Source organism: Rhincodon typus, chromosome 22 (genome assembly GCF_021869965.1).
Source record: "Rhincodon typus isolate 14 chromosome 22, sRhiTyp1.1, whole genome shotgun sequence".
Taxonomy (NCBI): Eukaryota; Metazoa; Chordata; class Chondrichthyes; order Orectolobiformes; family Rhincodontidae; genus Rhincodon; species Rhincodon typus.
This window is the reverse complement of record NC_063353.1, coordinates 1,333,085-1,357,890: the sequence shown is the minus strand read 5'-3', so window position 1 is coordinate 1,357,890 and position 24,806 is coordinate 1,333,085. Positions and strand designations below refer to the sequence as shown.

Here is a 24,806-nt window from a genome sequence, read left to right as displayed (position 1 = left end):
GAGCAGGAAAGCTGATGTTTCAGGTCTAGACCCTTCTTCAGAAAATGATTTTCTGCTCCTGCTTTCCTGCTCCTCTGATGCTGCTTGGCCTGCTGTGTTCATCCAGCTCTACACCTTGTTATCTCTGAAAAAGGAGGCCCATTTGTCAGCCCCCAACTGTTCTACGCTACTGTCAGAATGGAGGTACAGTTCCACATTTCTGAAGGAGTCCTGATCGGACTCCCCTGTCAGAAACGCGGAGCTCTATGGTTGTGTAAAAAATAAGGAACGGCGTGGAAATCTCTGTGAGAATGCCACCTCTTGGAAAATCTAGGCCAATGACCCGTGTGAACTGAATAGGTTTAATCAGACTGTTTGACACATTATCAAAATAAAAATTATTCTGTCTAATTTATATTAAAATTGATTGAGACTCCATGCTAGTATATCGTGGTGATAACAATCATACCGATTAGCACAACCATTCTTGCTGCTGCGTCACAGATAGATAGGGTGGTTAAGAAGATGTTTAGCACGTTTGCCTTCATTGTTCAGACCTTTGAGTTTTGGAGTTGGGATGTCATGTTGAGGTTGTACAGGACATTGGTGAGGCCACTTTTGGACTACTGTGTACACTTCTGGTCACCCTGTTATAAGAATTATTAAATTGGAGAGGGTGCAGAAAAGATTTACAAAGATGTTGCCGGGACTGGAGGGTTTGAGTTATAAGGAGGGACTGGAAAGGCTGGGATTTTTTTGACTTGAGCATAGGAGGTTGAAGGGTGACCTTATTAGAGTTTATAAAATCATGAGGGTCATAGCAAATAAGATGAATAGTAAAGGTCTTTTCCATAGGGTAGGGGAGTTAAAGACTAGAGGGCATAATTTTAAGGTGAGAGGAGAAAGATTTAAAATGGACCTGAGGGGCAAGTTTTTCACACAGTGGGCAGTTCATATGTGGAATGAACTGCCAGAGGAAGTGATAGATGCAGGTACAATCACACATTTAAAGACATTTGGGCAGGTACATGAATAGGAAAGGTTTAGAGGGATATGGGCCAAATGCAGGCATGTGGGATTAGTTTAGTTTGGAAAACTTTGTTGGCATGGACAAGTTGGACTGAAGGGTCTTTTTCTGTGTTGTATGACTCTATGGCTCTAAGACTAAGCCGTGTCTGTCTTTAAGTGCATGTTATTCATGGCTGGCAAGTTTGATTTGAATAGTACTTCATGGACAAAAAGCTCATCCTGCACCAATGTGAGATCAAGAATCTCAGTGTTCCAGCCTAGGCTTCTTAGTAGTGCCACAAAAATTGTGGTGAACTTGGCTGCAATGAGGTCAGCAGCCCTGGTGGAACCCAAACTGCATTCAACCGAGTGTGGCATCAAGGAGCCGTATCAGCCATGATTGAATGGCGGAGCAGACTCGGTGGGCTGAATGGCCTAATTTCTGCTCCTATGTCCTATGGTCTTATGGTCTTAAAACTTGAATTAATGGGTATGCATGGGCAAACTTTCCACTGGCTGGAGTCATACCTGGCACATAGAACGATGGCTGTGGTTGCTGGAGGTCAGTCATTTCAGCTCCAGGACATCTCTGCACAGTTCCTCAGGGTAGTGTCCTTGCCCCAATCATCTTCAGCTCCTTTATCAACGGCCTTCTCTCCTTTATAAGGTCAGAAGTGGGAATGCTCGCTGATGATTGCACAATGTTCAAGAGAAACATTGCATAGGCCAAACTGGAAGAAAACTGACAATAAAAACGAACACCAACTAGCCACCAAGAGATACGATCAATTCTCACTGGTCTCAATACACACAGACAAAGAACGATATGAATTCAAGTGGGAAAACACATCCATAATAGCACTAGCCAAACAGAGACATGCCAGGGAATTCCTGGAGGCCTGGCGTTCCAACCGGAACTCCATCAACAAACACATTGAACTGGATCCGATATACAAACCACTGAAGAACAAAACCAACCACCCCAGCAAACCGAGGCATATAAATAAGGGGGACAGAATACCACCCCTTCACTGGAGCCACACTAACGATGTTACCTAGCAGGGTGACGAAACGTTTGCAATCAAACACACCGGCCCGGCGAGAAAGTCTACAACCTCATCCACAACCCGAGCCACAAATTTTCTCAAAAACTTTAAATGTTCAGCACCATTTGTGACTCGTCAGACTCTAAAGCTGTCCATGTTCAAATGCAACAAGATTTGGATAATATACAGGCTTGGGCTAACAAGTGTCAAGTAATATTCACACCACACAAATATTAGGCAATGACCATCTTAATTAAAAGACAATCTAAACACCACCCCTTGATATTCAATGGTGTTACCATCACTAAATCCCCCAATATCATCATCCTTGGGGTTACCATTGCCCAGAGACTTGATTAGACTCACTACACAAACACAATGGCTACAAGAGCAGATCAGAGTGTAGGAATACTGTGACAAATAACTCACTCCTGTCTACCCAAAGCCTGTCCACCATCTATAAGGCACAAGTCAGGAGTGTAATGGAAAACTCCCCACTTGCCTGGATGCGTGTAGCTCCAAAAATGCTCAAGAAGCTTGACACTATCCAGGACAAAGCAGCCCACTTGATTGGTACTGTATCCACAAGCATCCACTTACTCCACCACTGACGCTCAGTAGCAGGATTATGTAATATCTATTGGATTCACTGCAGAAATTCACCAAAGATCCTTAGGCAGCACCTTCCAAACACACAACCACTTCTGTCTAGAAGAACCAGGGCAGCAGATACATGGAAACACGCTCACCTCCCTTCCCCCCCACTGCCCCCGGCAAGTTTCCATCCAAGTCACTTAGATCTATAACTTTGTAATATATCATCATTCATTCACTGTTGTTGGGACAAAATCCTGGAATTCCCTCCCTAATGGCATTGTGGGTCAACCTACAGCATACAGACTTGCAGTGGTTCACGAAGGCAGCTCTCCACCACATTATCAAGGGCAACTAGGGACGGGCAACGAATGCTGGTCAGCCAGTGATGCCCATGTCCCACAAATGAACGAAAAAACCTTTTGCACTATGAAAGCAGATCTTTCTGTACTGTTCTCCTGTATTATATGTTTCCAATTCTTTTACTGTTTACTGTGAGCAGCAAGTCACTTATGCTAGAAAATTTCAAACTGGGATGGATAGATTTTTATTAGCAATAGGTATTAAGGGCTATGGAACCAGATCAGATAAAGAGAGATGAGATACAGGTCAATAGTGATCTAATTGAAAGGTAGAACAGCCATGAAGAGGTTTTTATTTTTGATCATTTTAAATTGCCTTGTCAGTGAGCAGAGCCCATTAATCACCAATTGGTTGTATTTTCATGATAATAAATGGACTGTCATCATTTATCAGATGCTACTGTTGATTAAATTGAATTAAAACATTGAAGAATGCTTGACAGGTTAAAAATTAATGAATACAAAACATGTGAGTTTATATTATTGGTAAAACTCAATATGCAAATATTAGCAGAGTGGATACTCTCTGGCTGTGTAGTTCGCTACTTGTCATACAGAGACCAGATTCACAAAGCTATGAATATTCATTCATATCTGTTTGCTTTTAGTGTTTAAATTTCATTTGTTGACACACTGAACCAGTTTAGCAACTAATCTGTTTTTCAAGATTTCAAATTTCCTGTTGGTATCAAATTATTCACTGGAGTAAATTCCCAGTCATTGAAAGATGGTTAATGCTCCATTTAATCTGCCTGTATAACTCACATCTCTATTATTGCAAACTACTGGTAACAGGAGGCTTCAGTTTGCAAAGGTCAGATCCGTGCACCTTATTTATACAAAATTGATAATGAATGGCTGGTGATTCATAGTTCGAGTTATTTAGCTCCATGAGACATGTACATTTACCAGCAAGTGATTATGTTACATAAATTGCTTTCACATAACAGGACAAATGGAATTCAAATAGGTTTAATCTCAGTGCAACTTGGATTGAATGATTTTGTTGCCAATGGGCATATTATTATGATAATATTGATGCAAACAGGATCACACATCAATGAATACATGCCCAGAATAATAGCCTGGTGTATGGGAGATTATGATCAAATTGGCTTATTCATTGAATTATACAGATCAGAGAGAGGCCATTCAGCCTTTTGTGCCCATGTCATCTGCTTGAAAGAGTTACTGAATTGGTTCGATTCTCCTACTCTTTCTCCATATCAGTGAAAATGTTTCCCCTTCAGATATTTATTCATGCCTCTTTTGAAATTTGATACTGCACTTGCACTTGCTTTCATTACCCTTTCAGGCAGCATGTTCCATTGTCATAACTCACAACAAAAAGAAAAATTAAGTCTCCTCTCATTTCTAGCTATTTTGTCAATGACTTTAAATCTGTGCCTTCTGGTAACAAAGCCTTTTCCGGCTAGAATCAGCTAACAGATTCTTATTGCCTCTATGGTTGAGGGCAAAGTGTGTAGATAGATGAACAAGCTGACCATGAGGATGGTGGTCAAAAAGATGTTACTTAAAGATCTCCTAGTAAGGGATTCTCTGGGAAATAGTGATCATAACACAATACTAAGTTTGAAAGTGATGTACATAATCTGAAACCAAGTATTAAACTTTAATAAGGGCAATTACTTTGATATGAAGGGTGAGTTAGCTAATATCATTCAGGAGATTGGATTAAAAGGTATGACAGCAGATAAGCAACAGTGAATATTTAACACAATTCATATTCTCAACCAATATAGTTTCCATTAGAAACCAAAGTTCAACAGGAAAGTACTCATCTGCGGCTGAGAAAAAGACATTTTAAAAAATTTAAGGTTAAAGATCAGGAGAGTTTTAGAAGCCAGCGAAGGATGACCAAAAGAATTGATTAAGAGAGAGAAAATAGAATTTCACAGAGTAAAAAACATGAAACAGACTGCAGGACCTTCCACAAGTCTGTGAAAAAGAACAGATGTGTGATAGTAGCACAGGTCCCTTAGATGGTGCAAAATACAATGTGGAAATAAGGAAGGAGCAGAGACGTTAAATAATTATTTTGTGCATGTCAACTCAAATAAAATGCATAAAAGTACAAGGAATAGTGAGGAACCAAGCACCTAAAAGAATTGAAGAAATTTAGTAATTAATATTTTAAATAAAAAATAGTTAATGGGATGAAAAGCTGACAAATTCCTTGGACCCAGTTGTCTTCTTGATTAGTAAAGGGATCAAGTGTTATGAGGAGAATGGGATTGAGAAACATATCAGCCATGATTGATTGGTGTAGCAGATTCGCTAAGCTGGATGGCCAAAATCTGCTCCTATATCTTATGGTCTTCAAGGAGGTTACTATAGAGATAGTGGCTTCACTGGCTCTGATCTTTTAAATATCCCTATAACCTGTAAAGTTACTGAGGAATTGGAAGTTCACAAACATAATGTGATATTTAAGAACAGAAGATGAGAGAAAACAGAAAACTATATGTTAGTCAGCCTGATACCAGTTGTTGGGAAGATGCTGGAACCCATTAATAAGAAATAATAAGTATCGTGGAAAATCTCATCGTGATTAGGCAAATCCATTATGGTTTTATGAAAGAAAATCATTTTTGATGTATGAATGTAGGGTGATTGAAGCTGGAGGTTTTGCACAGGGGTAGGAGTGAGAGACTGCTCCCCCAGCCGCATAGGAGGCTACCTGGCATGATTGACACAGCTGCCGTTGGTGTTCTCCTGCATGCTACCCATTCAATATACCTATCTCAGTCTGTGATATCTGGTCCCTCGCCATCCACGCAACACAATTCAAAACTTCCTCCTATCTCCCTTCAACTGATCCTATCAGCATGACCTTTTGTTCCATCCACCCTCATGTCTTACTGACTGCATCCTGTAAAATATCCATACTGCCCATCTCAACTCTCTGTGGGAACACATTCCCCATTCTGTCAACTCACTGAGTAAAGACGTTTCTTCTGAATTCGTTAATGACTATCTTATATTCATGATGCCTCATTTTGGAGTGTCCCAGAAGAGCAGACATCTTCTCTGCGTGTACCCTTGTGAACTGCTCCAAATTTAAAGAACAGCATCTGTCATCCATCAATCTTCTTTGTTCTGGAGAAAACTTCCCAGTTTATTCAATCATTCCTGACAGTTGTACCCTCTTAGCTCTAACAGTAACTTAATCCTATGTGTGCATTCTCCAATGACACCATCTCCTTTCAGTAATGTGGCAAATTGAACTGTACATAGTTCACTAAGTTTGGCATAAACCGATAGTTTAATATAACTTTCTGGCTGCATGTTTGTGGAGTTAATCTTGCTCCTTCCCAGAATTTAGAAACAAATCTAGAACTCTTTTACAGTCTGTTCAGTTCTTGGTCTTAGCTATATCCTCGAACCACAAGAATATTAAAACAATGAACAGGAGTAAATCTTAAATCCTCTTGAGCCTGCCTCACCATTCATAAGACCACGGCTGATTTTTTAATGTTAACTACACTATCCCATCTAATTCCAATATCTATCAATCACTTTGACAGTCAAAATCTTTCAATCTCAGTAGAGAATGCAGTCAATGACTGAGCATCCATAGCCTTTTGGTACAGAGAATTGCAAAACAAAAAGAAACCCTTTCGAGTGAAGAAAGTTCTCCATCTTGGTCCAAAATTGTTCACCCCTCATCCTGAGACTGTGTCCCCATGTTTTAGGCTCCCCAAACAAGACACTATCAAGCCCGACTGGAACATGTTGGTCACGTTTCCTGTTGGCAGTATTTTCCAGCCTGCTTCTCCTGGAGAGAGTTGACAGGGAAACACAGGCCAGAATAGCCATTTAACATTTTATGAGGCTACAATTGTCTAGTGGAAGGACATCTATTCCAATCCAGGGAGGAATTCTGTCATTAACAGTTCCTAGTCAATTGGGTTAGTCTGGCTGATCCTTATTCCCAGCTACCCCAAGTTCAACAAGTGGGTGGACAGGAGGTTAGCGGGCACATATTACATTTTATGATCTCTCCTGACTTCAACTGTGCTGGCACAATTCCATAAAATTTCTCTCATTCTTCGAAACTCCAGCGAAGATAAACCCTTTCTCCTCAATATCGATTGCCGTCTCATTTGAGAAAATATCCTATTTATTCCTTCTCTCTGTTTTATGTCCATTAACCAATCCTCAATCCCTGCTCAATTTTATTCCCAGTCAAATGAGTCCTCAATTGCAAAAACGTTTTATGTGGCATATTCTGAATATATAAATATATTGCATCCCGTCATTTATGCCCTCAAACACACCAGCATATTTTTTTCCCAAACATAATTTCCCTTCCATAAAATTTGTCTAGATTCTCCCGAAGGATATTTGAATTTTCTGAGAACCTTGTTATGTCTCTAATAATAAATTTTAATAAATGATTGATAACAGGCTAAATGGTCTATGGTTCTGTATTTTCTCCCACTTTCCATGCGTGATGAAGTGATTTTTGATAACTTCTGATCCACAGGGACTAGCTAATTCTGGATGATCCAAATCAGTATGCTCCCTGTCTCTGCATCCATCTCTTGTTAAAAGCTAGGATGTTGACTATCAGGTGCAGGGAACTTGTTAGCTTTGAGTCCCATTAGTTTATGTGGTATTTCTTTTTCTTTTAGTACCATCTTCTCAATCACATTAGATCTTGTGTTCCCTATCCCCAGTGTATGTATTTTATTGTGTCTTCTGCTGTAAAGACAGATGCAACATATTTGTTTAATATCCCTACCATTGCTATTCATCCCATTCTAATTTGGCAAAAGCAAAATACTGTGAATGCTGGAGATCTGAAATAACAACAGGAAGTGCTAGAGAAACTCAGCAGGTCTAGCAGCATTTGTGGAGAGAGAGAAGCAGAGTTAATGTATTCGGAACTGCATTCTAATTTGTCCTATTTCAGTCTCTGAGGCAACGATATTTGCTTTCACTAAATGTTTCCATTTCATGCTTTTGCAATCTATTTTAATACTTCTTGCTAGTCAGATGCTGTTCTCTCTTTTGTTTCTATATTCTAAAATTCTTCCAATTCTTAGGCTTGTCTGTTTGCTTGCTAACTATAAATCTTCAGTATTGCTGAAAAATAGACACATTTTGTTGAATGAATTTGTCTTGCACTCAATTTGTAAGGAATACCAATTTAAAATCAACATTTTTGCTACTTGAGTGGAAAGTGCTGATTGTTAGATGCATTGCCGTGAAGAATGCACCAGCTAACAATGATTGACAGTTAACTATAATGATTTGATTACATTTTAAAACAATAGTAAATATCTTGTTTTAACCTTATATTATCTGAAATCTCTCTAGTAAGTGATAACCAGATTAACCAGAGATTGCATTTCTTAAGGGAATGCATATTCATTGAGAATTATAAATTATTTTCTTAAATGTTTGCCTCTATTTATCTGCTGTAATAAACTTTCAGTCTATCTCAGTGCTCCTGCTTCCTGAAAAGATTTATTAAATGCAAGATCACAGTTTTGGAACTAGAGTAGTTATGTTACTGACCTTATTTTAACTGTGGTTCTGAATGAAATGGTTCTTTACAAAGCACAATGTGATTGAAACTCTTACCTAACCCCAGACAATGGTGCAAAGCCATGAGTTAGAGGAATAATCAGCAGGAACCTGCTATAGGTGGAATCTGCCTGTTGGAAAGTTTTACAATGATACCTCATTGGAACATAAGAGGCTCTAAGGGAGAAGTGGTGATAACTGCATTGGGAGAGCTGTTTCAGCAGTTTATACCCATCCCCCACCCATTTTGAATTTACCTTAACCATCATCCCTACATCCTGACAATGAACTCTAATGCTGGCCCCTTCAACCTCAGGTATTTCAGAGCATTACTTTAGCTCTTCTGCATAAGGCACTGACCTCAACATCACCTTTGTGGATCTGTGGGCAGATTGGTCACCGTGGTGATAGGGTTGTGGTTGTGAGTCCTGTTCACCCCTCACTGTAAAGGTTTGGGTTGTGAGCTCTTTTCAGGGAAAACAGGAGGTTGCTCATCAGGGACGTGTCATTGAGTCACACTGTGCAGAAAAGGCCTTTCAGCCCATCGAGTCATGTTTAATTGTTTTTAATCTACCTGTTTGGTCATGTTATAGCACACCTGTGGGGGTGGTAGGATTTGAACTCCGACGTTTTGACCCAGAGGCAGAGGCAATACCACTGTTCGACAAGAAACCCCATGGTTCAAAGGATTTTATCATCTGCTCATTGGGCTCAAAGAGCATCTGATGCCAGAATTTTGCTCAAAGTGCGTGAATGAAAGCACCTTGACAAAAATCTCAAAGTGTTAAACACTTTGTCTGAAACTCCCCACCCTCAGCTTGTCTCTCGTTCAGTTACACCCAGCAGAAGTGATGAACTGCTCACTGAGTTATCCTACACCCAGGAAATGCTGACGTTTTAGTGGGAAAGGTTTTTATTTGTTCATTGAGATGCCTGATAACAAACAGCTATGATATATCTTCAGTTTGTAATTAGAGACACAGCATATGGTAAAGGGAAAGATAGGGTTAATCTATAGAAATCACTGGTTAGGTTCCCGCTGAATTGTACTGTTCAGTTCAGGACATTCATACCTTAGGGAGTATGTGAACTCCGTATAGAAGACACTAAGGAGAGTTCATAGACAGGTTTGTAGGGATGTGTAGAGACACTGGAGAGGCTGGAGTTGTTCTTACTGCTGAGAAGGTAAGAGGAGCTTTAATAGAGTTGTTCAAAATTGTGAGGGGTTTTGACAGAATGAGTGCAGAGAAATTACTTCCGCTGGTAAAATACTTTTACTTGTGTATTTGGTTCCTGTATATTCAGTACCTGTATATTCAGGTCCTGTGTATTCAGTGGAAGATTTGGGAAGGTGATGGCCTAGTGGTATTATCACTTGGCTATTAATCCAGAGACCCAGCTATATTCTGGGTGCCTGGGCTTGAATCCCACCTTGGTAGACAGTGGAGTTTGAATTGAATAAAAATCTGGAATTAAAAGTCCAATGATGACTGTCGGGGAAAACCCATCTGGTTCATTAATGTCCTTTAGGGAAGGAAACTGCCATCCTTACCCAGTCTAGCCTACATGTGACTCCAGGCCCACAGTGATATAGTCCACTCTTAACTGCTTTTCACAGTTAGGGATAAGCAATAAATGCAGGTCTAGCCAGCAATGCCCTCATCCTGTGAAAGCATAAATTGAAAGAAGTTCCTGTGTATTCAGGTCCAATATATTCAATTCCTGTGTATTCAGTATTCAGTACTTGAAGATTCTGCACGTATATTGTCAGTTCTGTGAATTCGCTGCCTGTATATTCAGTAGCTGTGTAATCAGCACCTATACATTCAGGACCTGCACAGCCAGTGCCATAAAGGTTGGTTAGCTCAGTTGGCTGGATGGCTGGTTTGTAATGCAGCATGGGTCAATTTCCATATGAACTGAGGTCACTATGAAGGACCATCCTTCTGAACTGCTCCCCTCACCTCAGATGTGGTAACCCTCAGGTTAAACCAACACTGGTCATCTCTCTTCCTAATGAGGGCAGCCCTATGATCTGGTAGGACTATAGAAACTTTAATCAGTTCCTGTACATTCAGTGTCTATATATGGGACTAGCTCAAGAAAATAACTGGTATTGGGTTTTCCTTAGTGTGAAAATTGACATTGTTCTTATCTTTGCTGTCAGATTTAAATTTCATATCAGCATACAGCAAAGTATGGCACAGGATTTATGACAAAAGCACGTAGTTCCATATTCAATATTTATCCATTTAATGCAGTGTTTTCTACTCCACGATGTGGCTTAGGCACGAAACATTGCAGGGGTGTCTATGGCTGCATACCACCTGACGGCTTCATACAGCTTGTGAGTTCCTCTGGCCTGCTCCATGAGCTTTGTTTGTCATACTCATCCACTGCACAAAGTTTCATCAAAAATTGCCTGAACCTTGAGACACAGCATTCTGACTGATGCATCTTTACTATTAAAGGAGCAATATTTCTGTAAGAAATTGGATGTCGAATTTGTTTCTTGCATTTTAATTGGACTGCAATGGCTGTGAAGGAAGAGTTTGCAAAGAGAGATTGCTGGTAACAAATTATAGAGTGGGGAAGTGACTGTGTAGTGGTAATCTTACCAAACTTGTAACACAGAAGCCCAGGCTAATGATCTGAGCCTGACTTTGAATCTCACCTCTGCAATGGTAGAAGTTTGAATTCACTTTAAAAACCTGAGATTCAAAGTTATTGTAATAGTGGCTATGTAATGATTGTCAGGAAAAACCCCATCTGGTTCACTAATGTCTTTCAGGCAAGGAAATCTGCCATTCTTACCTGGTCTGGCTACATGCGACTCTAGACCCACAGCAATGTAGTTGAATCTTAACTGCTCTTTGAAATGTTTTAGAGGGCCATTCAGTTCAAGGGCAGTTAGGGAAGGACAACAATTTCTGGCCTAGCCAATGACTCTCACTGCATATTAAAATTTTTGACGTTATATTATTATCTAACATGACAGTTCTTTGCTGCCTTATGTCAATTTACCTGTAAATGAAGCTGCTATTTGTTTACATGCAACCACACAATCAAGAAACAAGAGTAGGCTACATGACTCTTCAAGCCTAATGCACCATTCAATAAGATCATGACTGACCTGATTTTAAGCTCAACTCTACATTTCTGCGTATCCCCAATAGTCTTTTATCCTCTTGGTCATCAAGAATCTATCCACCTCTGCTTTCAAATTATTTACAGATTCTGCACCCACTGCTTTTTGAGGAAAGGAATTCCAAAGACACAAACCCTCTGAGAAAGAAAAAATTCCTCATCTCTGTTTAAAATGGGTGACCGCTGATGACCCCAAGTTCTAGATTCTCCCACAAGAGGAAACATCCTTTCAACATCCTCCTGGTCGACATCCCTCAGGATCTTATAGATTTCAACTAAGTCACCTCTGACCCCGCTAAACTCCAGCAGACACAGACTTGGCCTGTCTAGCCTTTTGTCATAAAACAATCTGCTTATTCCAGGGATTAGATGAGCAAACCTTATCTGAACCGTTTCCAATGCATTAATATCCTTCCATAAGTACAGTGACAGTACCTTACACAGTCTTCCAGAAATGGAGTTATCAATGTCGTATAACTGAAGTATAACCTCCCCACTCTTGCATTCAAATCCCCTCTCACTAAACCATAACATTCCATAAGGTTTCCTGATTGCTTGCTGTACCTGCATTCTAAACTTCTGTGATTCATGCACGAGAACACTCCGATCTCTCTGCATCTCAGAGCTCTGCAACCTCTCAGCGTTCAGAAAATATGTTTTTTTCTTAATTTTCTGCCAAAATGGACAATTTCACACTTTCCCACATTGTAACTCATTTGCCAGATCTTTGCGTACTCATTTAACCTTTCGATATCCCTTTGTAATCTCCTTATGTCCTCCTCACAACTCCCTTTCTCACCTATCTTTGTGTCATCAGCAAATTTAGCTGCCCTATCTTTAGTCCCTTCGTGCAAATCATTTATAGAAATTGCAAAAAGTCAGTTTTCAACACCGAACGCTATGGCACACCGCTCATGACATCCTGCCAGCCTGAAAAAGACCCATTTATTCCTACTCTCTGCTTTCTGCTAGTCATCCAATCTTCTATCCATGCCAATCTACATATGTTAGTCCCTATACTGTGAACTTTTACTTTCTCAGCTAACCTTTGATGTGACACCTAATCAAAATGAAAGAAAGATCTGTGGATGCCGATGATCTGAAACAAAAACAGAAATTGCTGGAGAAACTCAGGAGATCTGGCAGCATCTGTGGACAGAAAGCAGAGTTAACCTTTCAAATCCAGTGAACCTTCCTGAGAACCAAAGAGTTCTGACACAGGGTCATTGGACCCGAAACGTTAACTCTGATTTCTCCCCACAGATGCTGCCAAGCCTGCTGAGCTTTTCCAAAAATTTCTGTTTTTGTTACTGATTTCCAGAACAAGCAGTTCTTTCGGTTTTCTCTTATCAAATGCTTTTTGGAAATCTAAGTACAATACATCCACTGGTTCCCCTTTATCTACAGCACAAGTTACGTCTTTAGACAGCTCCAGTAAATTAGTTAAACATGAGTTTCTTTTGACAACGACATGCTGGTTCTTTCTGATTACCTTGAACTTATGCAAGAGCCCTGATTTAACATCTTTAATAATAGCTTCTGACATTTTCCCTATGACAGATGTTAAGCTAACTCGCCTGGTGTTTCCTGCTTTCTGCTTCTCTCCCTCTTTGAACAAAGGAGTTACATCTGCTATTTTCCAATTTAAAATTTACTTCCTCGAATCTAATGCTTTTTGGACAATTAAAACCAACCCGCCAACTATCTCTCTGGCTTATGTTAAGACTGTAAAATGAAATTTATCATGATCTCATAGTTCCAACAATTTACTCAACACTACTTATCTGGTAATTGCAATTTTCTTGAGCTCTTCCATCCCTCTCAATTCCTGATTCACAGCTATTTCCAGGACACTACTTGTATCCTCTCCAGTGAAGAACAGCTCAAAATATCTGTTCCATTCGTCTGCCATCTCTTTATTCTCTATTACCACCATCACCATCTCTGGATATGTTCTATCCCACCGCCAGGACAGACCCAGCAGAGATGGCAGCACAGCAGTATACAGTTGGGAGGGAGCTGCCCTAGGAGTCTTCAACATTGACTCTGGACCCTGTGAATTCTCGTGGCATTCAGTCAAACTAATTCTGCAGATTCAACACTTACTTTGTTAACTCGTCTTTTCTTAAAACATCTGAAGAAACTTTTCCTATCTGTTTTGAAATTTTTGGCTAATTTTTTCCCATGCACAAATTTTTTCCTTTTTACTGATCTTTCAGTAATTCTTTGCTTTTTTACTATTCACTTCTGTTCAGTTTTCTTACCTGCCACCTATCTTTGCAGAATTATGTGTATTTGAGTTATATACTATCTTTGACTTTTTGAGTTAATCACAGATGGTGGGTCATCCCTTAGAATTTTTCTTATTTGTACGAATGTATCTATTCTTTGTTTTGTGGAATATCCCCTTAAATGTTTGCCACTGTATCTCTATTGACCTATCCCATACCCTAAATTCCAGTTCACTTTTGCTAGCTCTGCTTTCAGGCCACATAATTGTCCTTGTTTAAATTCAAAATGGTAGTGTTGAACCCACACTTCTCTCCTTTAAACTGTGTGTAACATTCAGTTGTATTATGGTTACTGCAGACCAGGGTCACTTTCACCGTGAGGTCAGTAGTTAGTTGTGTCTCAATGGTCAAAACTAGGTCTAGTGTTGGCAGCAGTCTGGTTGGTGCCATAACATGCTGGTCTTAGGAATTGTCCTAAAAGCATTCAATGATTCTCTATCTAGATTACACTTTCTTATCTGATTTTTATAGTCTATGTGTAGGTTAAAATCCCCCCCATGACAATTGCTGTACCTTTCTGACATGCTCCCAGTTTTCTTCCTTAATATCCTGTCCAACCATTTGGTTGTTAGGGACCTGTACACATTTTCCACAACGTGAACTTTTGCCTTTATCATTCCTCATCTCTATCCAGACTGCTTATATCCTGAATTTTCCTCAATTTAGGCATTCCCCCTCAATTGAGCCAATATTACCTTCAGTTACAAGAGCCACTCCTGCAGCCTTTCCTAGCCTCCTGACCTTCCTAAATGCCAGACTTCTTTCAATATTCAGGTTCCAATCTATGTTACCCTATGGCCACATCCCAGTAATGCCCACTGAATCGTATTTAATTATCTCAATATATGCTACTAGTTCATCTGTACAGGTTAATCTGACTAGCTTGCTGTCACCCTCAGCAACCACTATTTGTAACTATGACATCGGTTTCCCATGAAAGTGTTCCTGCTGTGTGTTGTTTCCTCTCAAGGCAGGCGATGTGATATTGCCACGAGACTATTAATTCATAGACCAGATAATGTTCTGGGACCTGGGTTCAAATCCTACCATGGCAAATGTTGGAATTTGAATTCAGTAAAAATTCTGAAATTAAGACCATACTGACGGCTATGAAACCATGGTGGATTGTTGGTAAAACCCATCTAGTTCACTAATTTCCCTTCAAGGAAGAAAATCTGCCATCCTTATCTGGTCTGGCCTACATGTGACTTCAGACCCACAACAATGTGGTTGACTTTCAGCTGCCCAATGAAATGGCCCAGAAAGCCACGCAGTTGTAAAAAAATCACTGCAAAGCCTCCAAAAAGGAATGAAACTGGACAGACTACCTGGCATCGAACTAGACAATGGAAATGACAACAGTAGAAACAGCCCTGTTGACCCTGCAAAGCCCTCCTTACAAACATCAGAGGGCCAGTGCCAACATTGGGAGAGCTGTCTCACACACTCGTCAAACAACAGCCTGAGATAGTCATACTCACAGAATCGTACCTTACAGACAATATCCCAGACGCCACCATCACTGTCCCTGGATATGTCCTGTCCCACCAGCAGAGGTGGAGCACGTTGGTACACAGTCGAGAGGCAGTTGCTCTGCGAGTCCTCGACATTGACTCCGGACCCCATGAAGTCTCATGGCTTCCAGTTAAACATTAACAAGGAAACCTCCTGTTGTTTACCATGAACCGTCCTCCCTCAGCTGATGAATCTGTGCTCCTCCATGATGAACAACACTTAGAGGAAGCACTGAGGATGGCAAGGGCACAAAGTGTACTCTGGCTGGGAGATTTCAGTGTCTACCGCCAACAGTGGCTCGGCAGCAGTACTACTGATTGAGCTGGTCAGGTCCTGAAGGACACAGCTGCTAGACTGGGTCTGCGGCAGGTGGTGAGGGAACCAACAAGAGGGAAAACCATGCTTGACCTCATCCTTACCGATCAGCCAGCTGCAGAAGCATCTGTCCATGATAGTATCAGTAAGAGTGACAATCCTTGTGGAGACAAAGTTCCACCTTCACATTGGGAATACCGTCTATTGTGTTGGGTGGCACTACCACTGTGCTAAGTGGGACAGACTGTGAACAGATCTAGCAACTCAAGACTGGGCATCCATGAGATGTTTTGGGCCATCAAAAGCAGCAGAACTGTACTTCTACACAATCTGCAACCTCATGGCCTGGCATAACTCAACCATTCAACCACTCAACTATTGCACCAACCTGAGCACCAGGCATACTTGAAAGTGAGGTGTCAACTTAGTGAAGTTAAAAAAATACCCAAAAGAACTGTAGATGCTATAAATCAAGAACCAAAACAGAAGTTGCTGGAAAATAAACTTACCTGGCAGGAGAGACACACTGATCAAGAAGAAGGTTCTCCCAGGATGAGGCTATCCCATTGCACTTCAAGCTCAGCAGGTCTGCCAGCATCTGTGAAGAGAAATCAGTGTTAACGTTTCGGGTCCAGTGACCCTTCTGCAGAACTGATGATAGCTAGGAAAATGTTGGTTTAAATGCAGAAGATAGGGAGGAATGAGGGGGTAAGGAGTAACTGATACGTGGGGATAGAACCCAAAGTGAGGGAAGAGTACTTGGACAGACAAAGGAGTGGATAACGATCTGGCTAGGAGAGTGAATAGCTGTTAATGGAAACTGTTAGTGACTAACAATAGGTAGTGTATATTGGCAGAGTATGTGATAACAAGGTCTGGTGTGTGGGGTAGGGGACGAGGACATGGGAGAGTTCAGACCCTAAAATTATTGAACTCGATATTGAGTCCGGAGGGCTGCAGGATCCCCAAGCAGAAAATGAGGTGTTTTTCTTCCAGCTTGTGCTGAACTTCGCTGCAACACTACTGCAAGCCTGAGACAGAGATGTTGGCCAGGGAACAGGGTGGTGTGTTGAAGTGTCAGGCAACAGATAGCTTAGGGTCTTTTTTGTGAGCAGAGCATAAATGTTCTGCAAAGTGGTCATCCAGTCTACGCTTTGTTTCCCCAACATAGAGGAGACCACATTGTGAGCAGCAAATGCGTTAGACTAGATTGTGGGAAGTGCAGATAAAGAGCTGTTTCACCTAGAACATGTGTTTGGGCCCTTGGATACTGAGAAGGGAGGAGGTAAATGGGCAGATGTTACACCTTTGGCGGTTGCAGGGGAAGGTGCCGTGAGGCTGTGGGGGATTGTGGAAGTGAAGAAAGAGTGAATCAGGGTGTCCAAAAGGGAATGGACCCTGCAGAAGGTGGACAACGGAGGGGAGGGGAATATGTGTCTGGTACTGGCATCTTGCTGGAGATGGCAGAACTGGCAGCTGATGATCTTCTGGATGTGGATGCTGGTGGGATAGTAGGTAGGGACAAGAGGAACCTTGTCACTGTTGCGGGACGAAAGAGAGGGGGTTAGGGCAGAAGTGCGGGAGATAGGTCAGACTCAGTTGAGGTCCTTGTCGACAAACAGGACTACTTGTATGCCAAATAGCATAAGCAGCAAGTGATAGACAGAGGTAAGGGATTCCACAATGAATAGATCAGATCTAAGCTCTGTGGTCCTGTTACATCCAGTCGTGAATAGTGGTGGAAAATTAAACATCTCACTGGAGGAGGAGGCTCCACAAATATCCCCATCCTCAATGATGGAAGAGCCCAGCACATTAGTGCAAAAGATAAGGCTGAAGAAATCGCAAAATCTTCAGCCAGAAGTGCCGAGTGGATGATCCGTCTTGGCCTCCTCCAGTAGTCCCCAACATCACAGCTGACAGTCTTCGATTCGCTCCAAGTAATATCAAGAAATAATTGGAAGCACAGGATAGTGCAAAGGCTGTGGGCCCTAACAATATTCTGGCAATAGTACTGAAGACTTGCACTGCAGAACATGCCACACTCCTAGCCAATCTGTTCCAGTACAGTTACAACACTGGCATCTACGCAGCAATGTGGAAAATTGTCCAAGTGTGTCCTGTATACAAATTCAACACTGCCAATCACCGCTCATCATTCAACTCTCGATCATCAGTAAGGTGATGGAAGGTGTCATCAACATTGCTATTAAGAAGCCCTTACTCAGCAATAACCTGCTTAGTGACGCTCAGTTTGAGTTCTGCCAGGGCCACTAAACTCCTGACCTCATTACAGCCTTGGTTCAATCATCGACAAAAGAGCTGAATTCCAGAGGTGAGGTGAGAGTGTCAGCCCTTGACACCAAGGCTGCATTCGACCGAGTGTGGAATCAAGGAGCTCTAGCAAAACTGGAAACAATGGGTATCAATGTCATGGGGGATATCATTGACCAGAAATTAACTTGACTTGCCACATAAACACAGTGACTATAAGAGCAGGTCAGAGGCTAGGAATAAAAGTAACTCACCTCCTGACTCCCGAAAGCCTGTCCACCAACTACAAGGCACAACTCAGGAGTGTGATGGAATGCTCCCCACTTGCCTGATTGAGGGCAGCTCCAACAACACTCAAGAAACTTGACACCATCAGGACAAAGCAGCCCCCACTTGATTGGCACCACATCCACAAGCATCCCACTCCCTCCACCACCGACGCTCAGTAGCTGCAGTGCGTAATATCTACAAGATGCACTGCAGAAATTCACCAAAGATCCTCAGACAGCACCTTTCTACGATGACTTCCATCTAGAAGGACAAGGGCAGCAGGTACATGAGAATCCCTGTCCACAAGTTCTCCTCCAAGCCACTCACCACACTGACTTGGAAAAATGTCACCATTCTTTCACTTTCGCTGGGTCAAAATCCTGGAATTCCCTCCTTAATGGCATTGTGGGTCTACCTACAGCACATGGACTGCAGTGGTTCAAGAAGGCAGCTCACCACCACCTTCTCTTTACTTGATAGAGGTAAACAAAATGATCAGAGGTATAGATAGAGTAGACAGCCAGAGACTTTTTCCTAGGGTGGAAGTAGCTATTATGAAGGGGCATAGTTTTAAAGTGAGTGGAGGTAAATATAGGGGAGACATCAGAGGTAGGTTTTTTACTCAGAGAGTGGTAGAGGCTTGGAATGCATTGCCGGAGAGGGTAGTGGAGTCGGCCTCATTAGGGGCATTTAAGTGGCTATAAGGTAGTGGCTAAGATAGTATAAGGTAGGCGTGGAGGTTAGATAGACCTTAGGGTTAGGGTAAAAGTTCGGCACAACACCATGGGCCGAAGGGCCTCTACTGTGCTGTACTGTTCTATGTTATATGTTCTATGTTATATGTTCTATGTTCTCAAGGGGCAACTAAGGACGGGCATTAAATGCTGGTCAGCCAGTGATGCTCAGGTCCAATGAGTAAATAATAGAAAACTCTCTTTATCTTTCTCTCTCTCTCTCTTTTAAGGGTCTGTCTCTCACTTTAAGGGCTGAATCTCATCTGTTGAGTGGAGATTCCAATATTTGGCTGAAAACCAACTCCTGAGCCCCCACACATTGACAGTGGAAGCCATTCAGTAATGTTACCGGAGCTGGCTTCTTCATTGACTTACCACTCACAGAGGATGGTGGCACATGGACAGCGGAGTGAGGGGTGGGCTGGTATGCATGGACAGGCAGTCAAGGTAAAGAAAAATAAATACAAACTTCACCAGAGGCGCACTGATAATGTTACCTAGCAGGGTGAGGAAATGTTTGCAACCAAACCCATCAGCTTGGCGAGCATGTCTACAACCTCAAAATAAATACATTTTATTGAGATCCATGCGCTTCTTACCAGCTCTGAGGTGAAAGTTTTCATCAAGAGCGTTTTCACCTTTTTGTTTCCTGACTGCTTGTCAGTTTTTGCATGTTAACCACTGACAGATTGTCTGTTTGCCTTACTTAGTCATGTTCTTAAAATGATGAACACATGTAACTTCAAACATTTTCTTCTGAGTTGAATAGATTCTCTGTATCATTGTTAGTTTAGAGTGTTTTGGCAATGGGGCCCACCACTGATCACCAGGTTATATTGGGCTTGGGGTACCAACCATTGATGGCTTGTACTTGGACCAGTTTTCTGCCACCACTCCTCACTTTTTTTTTGCTGAATCAAAGGCCCTGTCTTTCATACGTGTAATCTATTGCCTAATAGCAATAGGTACAATTAACATTAATTAATTAGATATAATTACAAATAGCAGGGCCAAAGTAGACAAACATGTACCCATCAGAATCTGGTGCAGGACTGCCCGATTCTATTCCCAAATACTGTGTACATCATCAGATCAGATGCCTCCAGTGCAAAGGCCATATTAACTCTTTCGTAAGTATTACCTTATACAATGAGAATGTACATTAAAGAGAACTTCATGCCCCGAGTCACATTGATTCTGCTCATTGGACAGAATTACTAACATCTAGCAGTCCCATACAGATGGGAGGTGGTGAGTATTAAAATAATCCCTCAGATTTTAGCCAGAGGCTCTCATTACTAGTTTGATACAGATCCCTGACACTCTTCATCCTGCTTTTATCATGGTTTGATGGAGTAAAGGTACATCGAGGATTTTAACAGTTGTTCCACATTACAGCTTAAATAATTAAACAAATTATTTAATTCAGTGTGTGAAGCCTCCAAAGTGTTTTAATGTTTTCATAAATAGACCAAGTGAGATATAAACATGAGGTGCTTTTCAGTTCGCTAAGGTAACAGAATGTCCATAAGACCGTAACAAATAGGAACAGGAGTAGACCATTCGGCCTTCTGAGCCTGCTCTACCATTCAGTAGGATCATGGCTGATCCAACATTCCTCAAATCCACTTTCCTGCCTTTTCCCCACAGTTCTTGATTCCCCGACTGATCAAAATTCTATCTGTCTCAGCCTTAAATATACACAAGAACTCTGCCCCCACAGCCCTCTGTGATAAGGAGTTCCAAAGACTCACAACCCTCTGAGAGAAGAAATTCCTCCTCATCTCAGTCTTAAATTGGTGCCCCTTTATTTGGAGACTGTGTCCTCTGGTCCTAGACTCACCCATGAGAGGAAACGTTCTTTCAGCATTTACCCTGCCAAGCTCCTTAAGAATCTTATACGTTTCAATGAGATCACCCCTCATTCTTTGAAACTTGTGAGTATATGGAAACAGCCATTCAGCCCAACAAGTCCACAGCGACTCCAAAGAGCATTCCACCTAGATTCACCCCCCTACCCTATCCTTGTAACCTTGCATTTCTCATGGCTAAACCCCCTGGACACTATGGGCAATTTAGCATGGCCAATCTACCTAACCTGCATATCTTTGGACTGTCCCAACCTGTTTAGCCTTTACTCATAAGACAATCCTCCTTTACTGGAAACCATCCTAATGAATCTTCTCTGAACTGCCTCCAGTTGCAGTTAGACTTCCCTACTCCTATACTCCAACCCCTTTGAAATATGGGCCAACGTTCCATTAGCCTTCCTGGTTACCAACTGCACCTGTGAGCTAGCTTTCTGCGTTTTGAACACAAGTACCTTTGACTCCTTTTGTGTTGTAGCTTTCTGCAGTCTTTCTCCATGTAAGTAATATTCTGTTATTTTGTTCTCTCTTCCAAAATGAGCAACTTCATATTCGTATAACTTCACAACGTAAACAACGCCACACTCACACAGTTGTCAGGGATTATTTGAAATTGCTTTTACAAATATGAGCATGGGAGGATGATGATGGTATTAATGATCCCTGGACAATCCTTTCTTTTGTACAGCCAGTGTGTAGCCAGACCCCAAAGATCCTTCAACGTGGACCTTTGACTCAAGCAGCTCCCTGGAAAGAGGCGAAGTTTTATCGAAATGTCAGGTAAAGTTCTTATTGTCATTACCTCTTGATTCCACCATTGCCTTTTCGGGTGTAATGGTTGTGATGACATTCTGCAGTGTTACTCATTCTATCCTTGGAGAGTTATTTGAATGGTCGTAATAGATTCTGTTGCAATAGCATTCATGTACATTGGTGACTTATTCACACGGTTACAGTTTATATTTGGTCAGATCATTCCGGTTGTTATTTCAATGCCCATAATTGTTCCAGAGTCTGTGATTTCCACAATACTTACAGTAATAGGCTGTTGTGTTTGTACTGAAAGAATTATTTGCACAAATTGTTTTTTATCATCCCCTTGAGCCACCCCCCTCCCCCTCCCCATAAACCAAGAAACATAAAGAAACAAAAACAATCTTTTTTGGAAATCAGGGACTATTGAACTGCTCAAAGACTCCAGTTGAGCTTTTGACATCTTGAGAGGTTGTCAAGGTCACTGAATGAAATGGAAAAGTAGGCATTGTTGCATTTCTCTGAAATACACTTCAACTTCCACACAGCAAACTGCCAAAAACAAGATGATAATGATGAGATGATCTGTTGTTAATGATGTTAGTTGAAATCTGAGGCAAACCCCTCTGCTTCTGCATAATGTCACCTTCATGCCCACCTCATTCAGGTGTATCATTTGTAAGATGGTGCCTCCAACAGTCAGCTGTACTGCATTGAAATAGCAGCCTAGCTGACTGGTTCAAAGCTCAGGCATTAGCTAATGAGCCAAGGTCCACATAAAATTAAACTAGTGATCACAATCTGCCACCAGATTATCAAGTCTGGGAAATAAAATCAATTCATAGTTTCATAGTGTTTATTTCCCACCTCCAACTGGTGAGTTGAGCTGCCTTCTTGAACCATTGTGGGATGTAGGACACTCAAAATGCCGATAGGGAGGAAATTCCAGGATTTTGACCCAATGACAGTGAAGGAATGGTGATATATTTCCAAGCCAGGATGATGAGTGGTTTGGAGGGGAACTTGCAGGTGCTGATGTTCCCATGTATCTGCTACCCTTACCCTTCTAGGGGGTAGAGGTCTTGGGTTTGGAAGGTGCTATCTGAGGAGTCATGGTAAAGTTCTGCAGTGAATCTTGTAGATGTTACACACTGCTGCTGCTGCTGAGTGTCAGTGGTGGAAAGAGTGAATGTTGAAAGTTGTGGATGGGGTGCCAATCAAGTGAACAGCTTTATCCAGGAGGGTTTTGATCTTCTTAAGCCTTGTAGGATCTGCACTCATCCAGAGAAGTTTATTTGGCATTTAGAGCATCGTTCCAACTTTATAAAGAAAACCAAAGCTAGCTGCACTCGGAGCAGACAGTTCACCTCCAAGTTTATAACACTTGCTTTCAAAAGAAACTTGACAGAATAAATTCTTCTTAAAGGCATATCTTGTAACAATATATCCGGTGCCCTATTTAGGATTGGATCAATATACACATGTCCCACCTTCTGTTTGGGATCAGATCAATATACATACATAGATTCATCAATTCATTCAGCATAGAAAAGGCCCTTTGGCCCATCCAGTCTGCACCAACATAACTACCACTAAAAGTGCACCAGTCTCGATTTCCTGCACTTGTCCCATATCCTTGAATGTTATGATAGTTGAAGTATTTATCCAAATATCTTTCAAAGGTTGTGATGTTTCCGGCCCCCATTACCTTCCCAGGCAGTGCATTCCAGATTCCCACCGCCCGCTGAGTGAAAATGTTTTTTCCCAAATCCCCTCTGAATCTCCTGTCTCTTACCTTAAAACTATGCCCCCCATGATCGACCCCTCAACCAACAGGAACAGCTGCTCTCTATTCACCCTGTCTGTCCCTCTCATAATCTTATACACCCTAATCATGTCCCCCCTTCAGTCTTCTCTGTTCTAAAGAAAGCAATCCAAGCCTTTCTAGTCTCTCCTTATAGCTAAATATCCTCATCCCAGGCAACATCCTAGTGAACCTCCTCTGTACCCCTCCAGTGCTATCACATCGTTCCTGTAGTGAGGTGACCAGAGCTGCACTCCAGCTGCAGCCTGAACAACACTCTGTACAACTCCAACATTACCTCCTTGCTCTTATACTCAATGCCACGACTGATGAAAGCAAGTGTCCCATGTTCTTTATTAACTATCCTATTCACGTGCTCTGCTGACTTCAAGGATCTGTGAATAATTATTCCAAGATCCCTGCTTCTCTAAGCTACCCAGTGTCCTGCCATTCATTAAATACTCATTCATCTTGTTTCTTCTTCTTCTAAAGTGCGTCACCTCGCACTTGTCAGGGTTAAATACCATCTGCCACTGGTCTGTGCATCTGAACACTCCCCCCCACATTTTCATCTATATTATTTATGTATACAACAAACAATAAGGGTCCCAGTACTGATCCTTGTGGTGCACTGATGGACACCAGTCTCCAGTCACTCAAACAGCCTTCTACCATTACCCTTTGTGTCCTATGACTAAGCCAGTTTCTGACCCATCTGGCCAAGTTTTCCTCAACTCCACGTGCTTTAACTTTATTTCTGTGATGGCAACAGTATCATATTCCCACGTGTCAACTCACACCATTAACTCATCAGTCTTACCTATCACCCCGCATGCATTAAAGAAAAGACTATCCAGCCTTGCCTTACCCTCTTGACAGTTAACGTAGCTGAACTCACTGTGACTTGCTTCATTTGCTTACATCCCACACCCCATTTAGGATCAGATCAATAGACACCTATCCTCTATTGAAAAGCCTTCATCCCACAACCGGTTTGGGATCAGAGCTATATACATAAATCCTACAACCTGCCTGAACTTGGCTTCTGATTGGATCTTGAGCTTGGACCTGGAGTTCTTGTTCCTCCCTGGCCCCTCACACATGGGCTTGAGGGCTGAATCCACCCAGGTGCCTGCCAATAAAATACTGAAGGTGAGTAAAAACCAAAAGAACTGCAGATGCTGTAAATCAGGAACAAAAACAAAGTTGCTGGAAAAGCTCAGCAGGTCTGGCAGCATCTGTGGAGGAGAAAACAGAGTTAACATTTTGGGTCCGGTGACCCTTCCTCAG

The 24,806-nt window shown here is 41.7% G+C and overlaps 1 protein-coding gene and 1 pseudogene across 2 annotated transcripts in view; both read left to right on the top strand.

Annotated features, from left to right (window-relative positions):
• The window catches only part of LOC109934535 (dynein axonemal heavy chain 3-like), a 429,003-nt gene that overhangs the window by 2,572 nt on the left and 401,625 nt on the right, over positions 1-24,806 (top strand). For both annotated transcript variants that reach the window (XR_007264478.1, XM_048610380.1), the window contains exons 2-3: positions 19,322-19,538; positions 21,648-21,739. Coding sequence is in view for 1 of the 2 variants with exons in the window: in XM_048610380.1 (XP_048466337.1) it covers positions 19,434-19,538; positions 21,648-21,739 (197 nt within the window). In the remaining variant the exon portion in view is untranslated. The remainder of the gene's footprint in view (positions 1-19,321; positions 19,539-21,647; positions 21,740-24,806) is intronic.
• Positions 16,315-16,495, top strand: LOC125485820 (annotated as a pseudogene).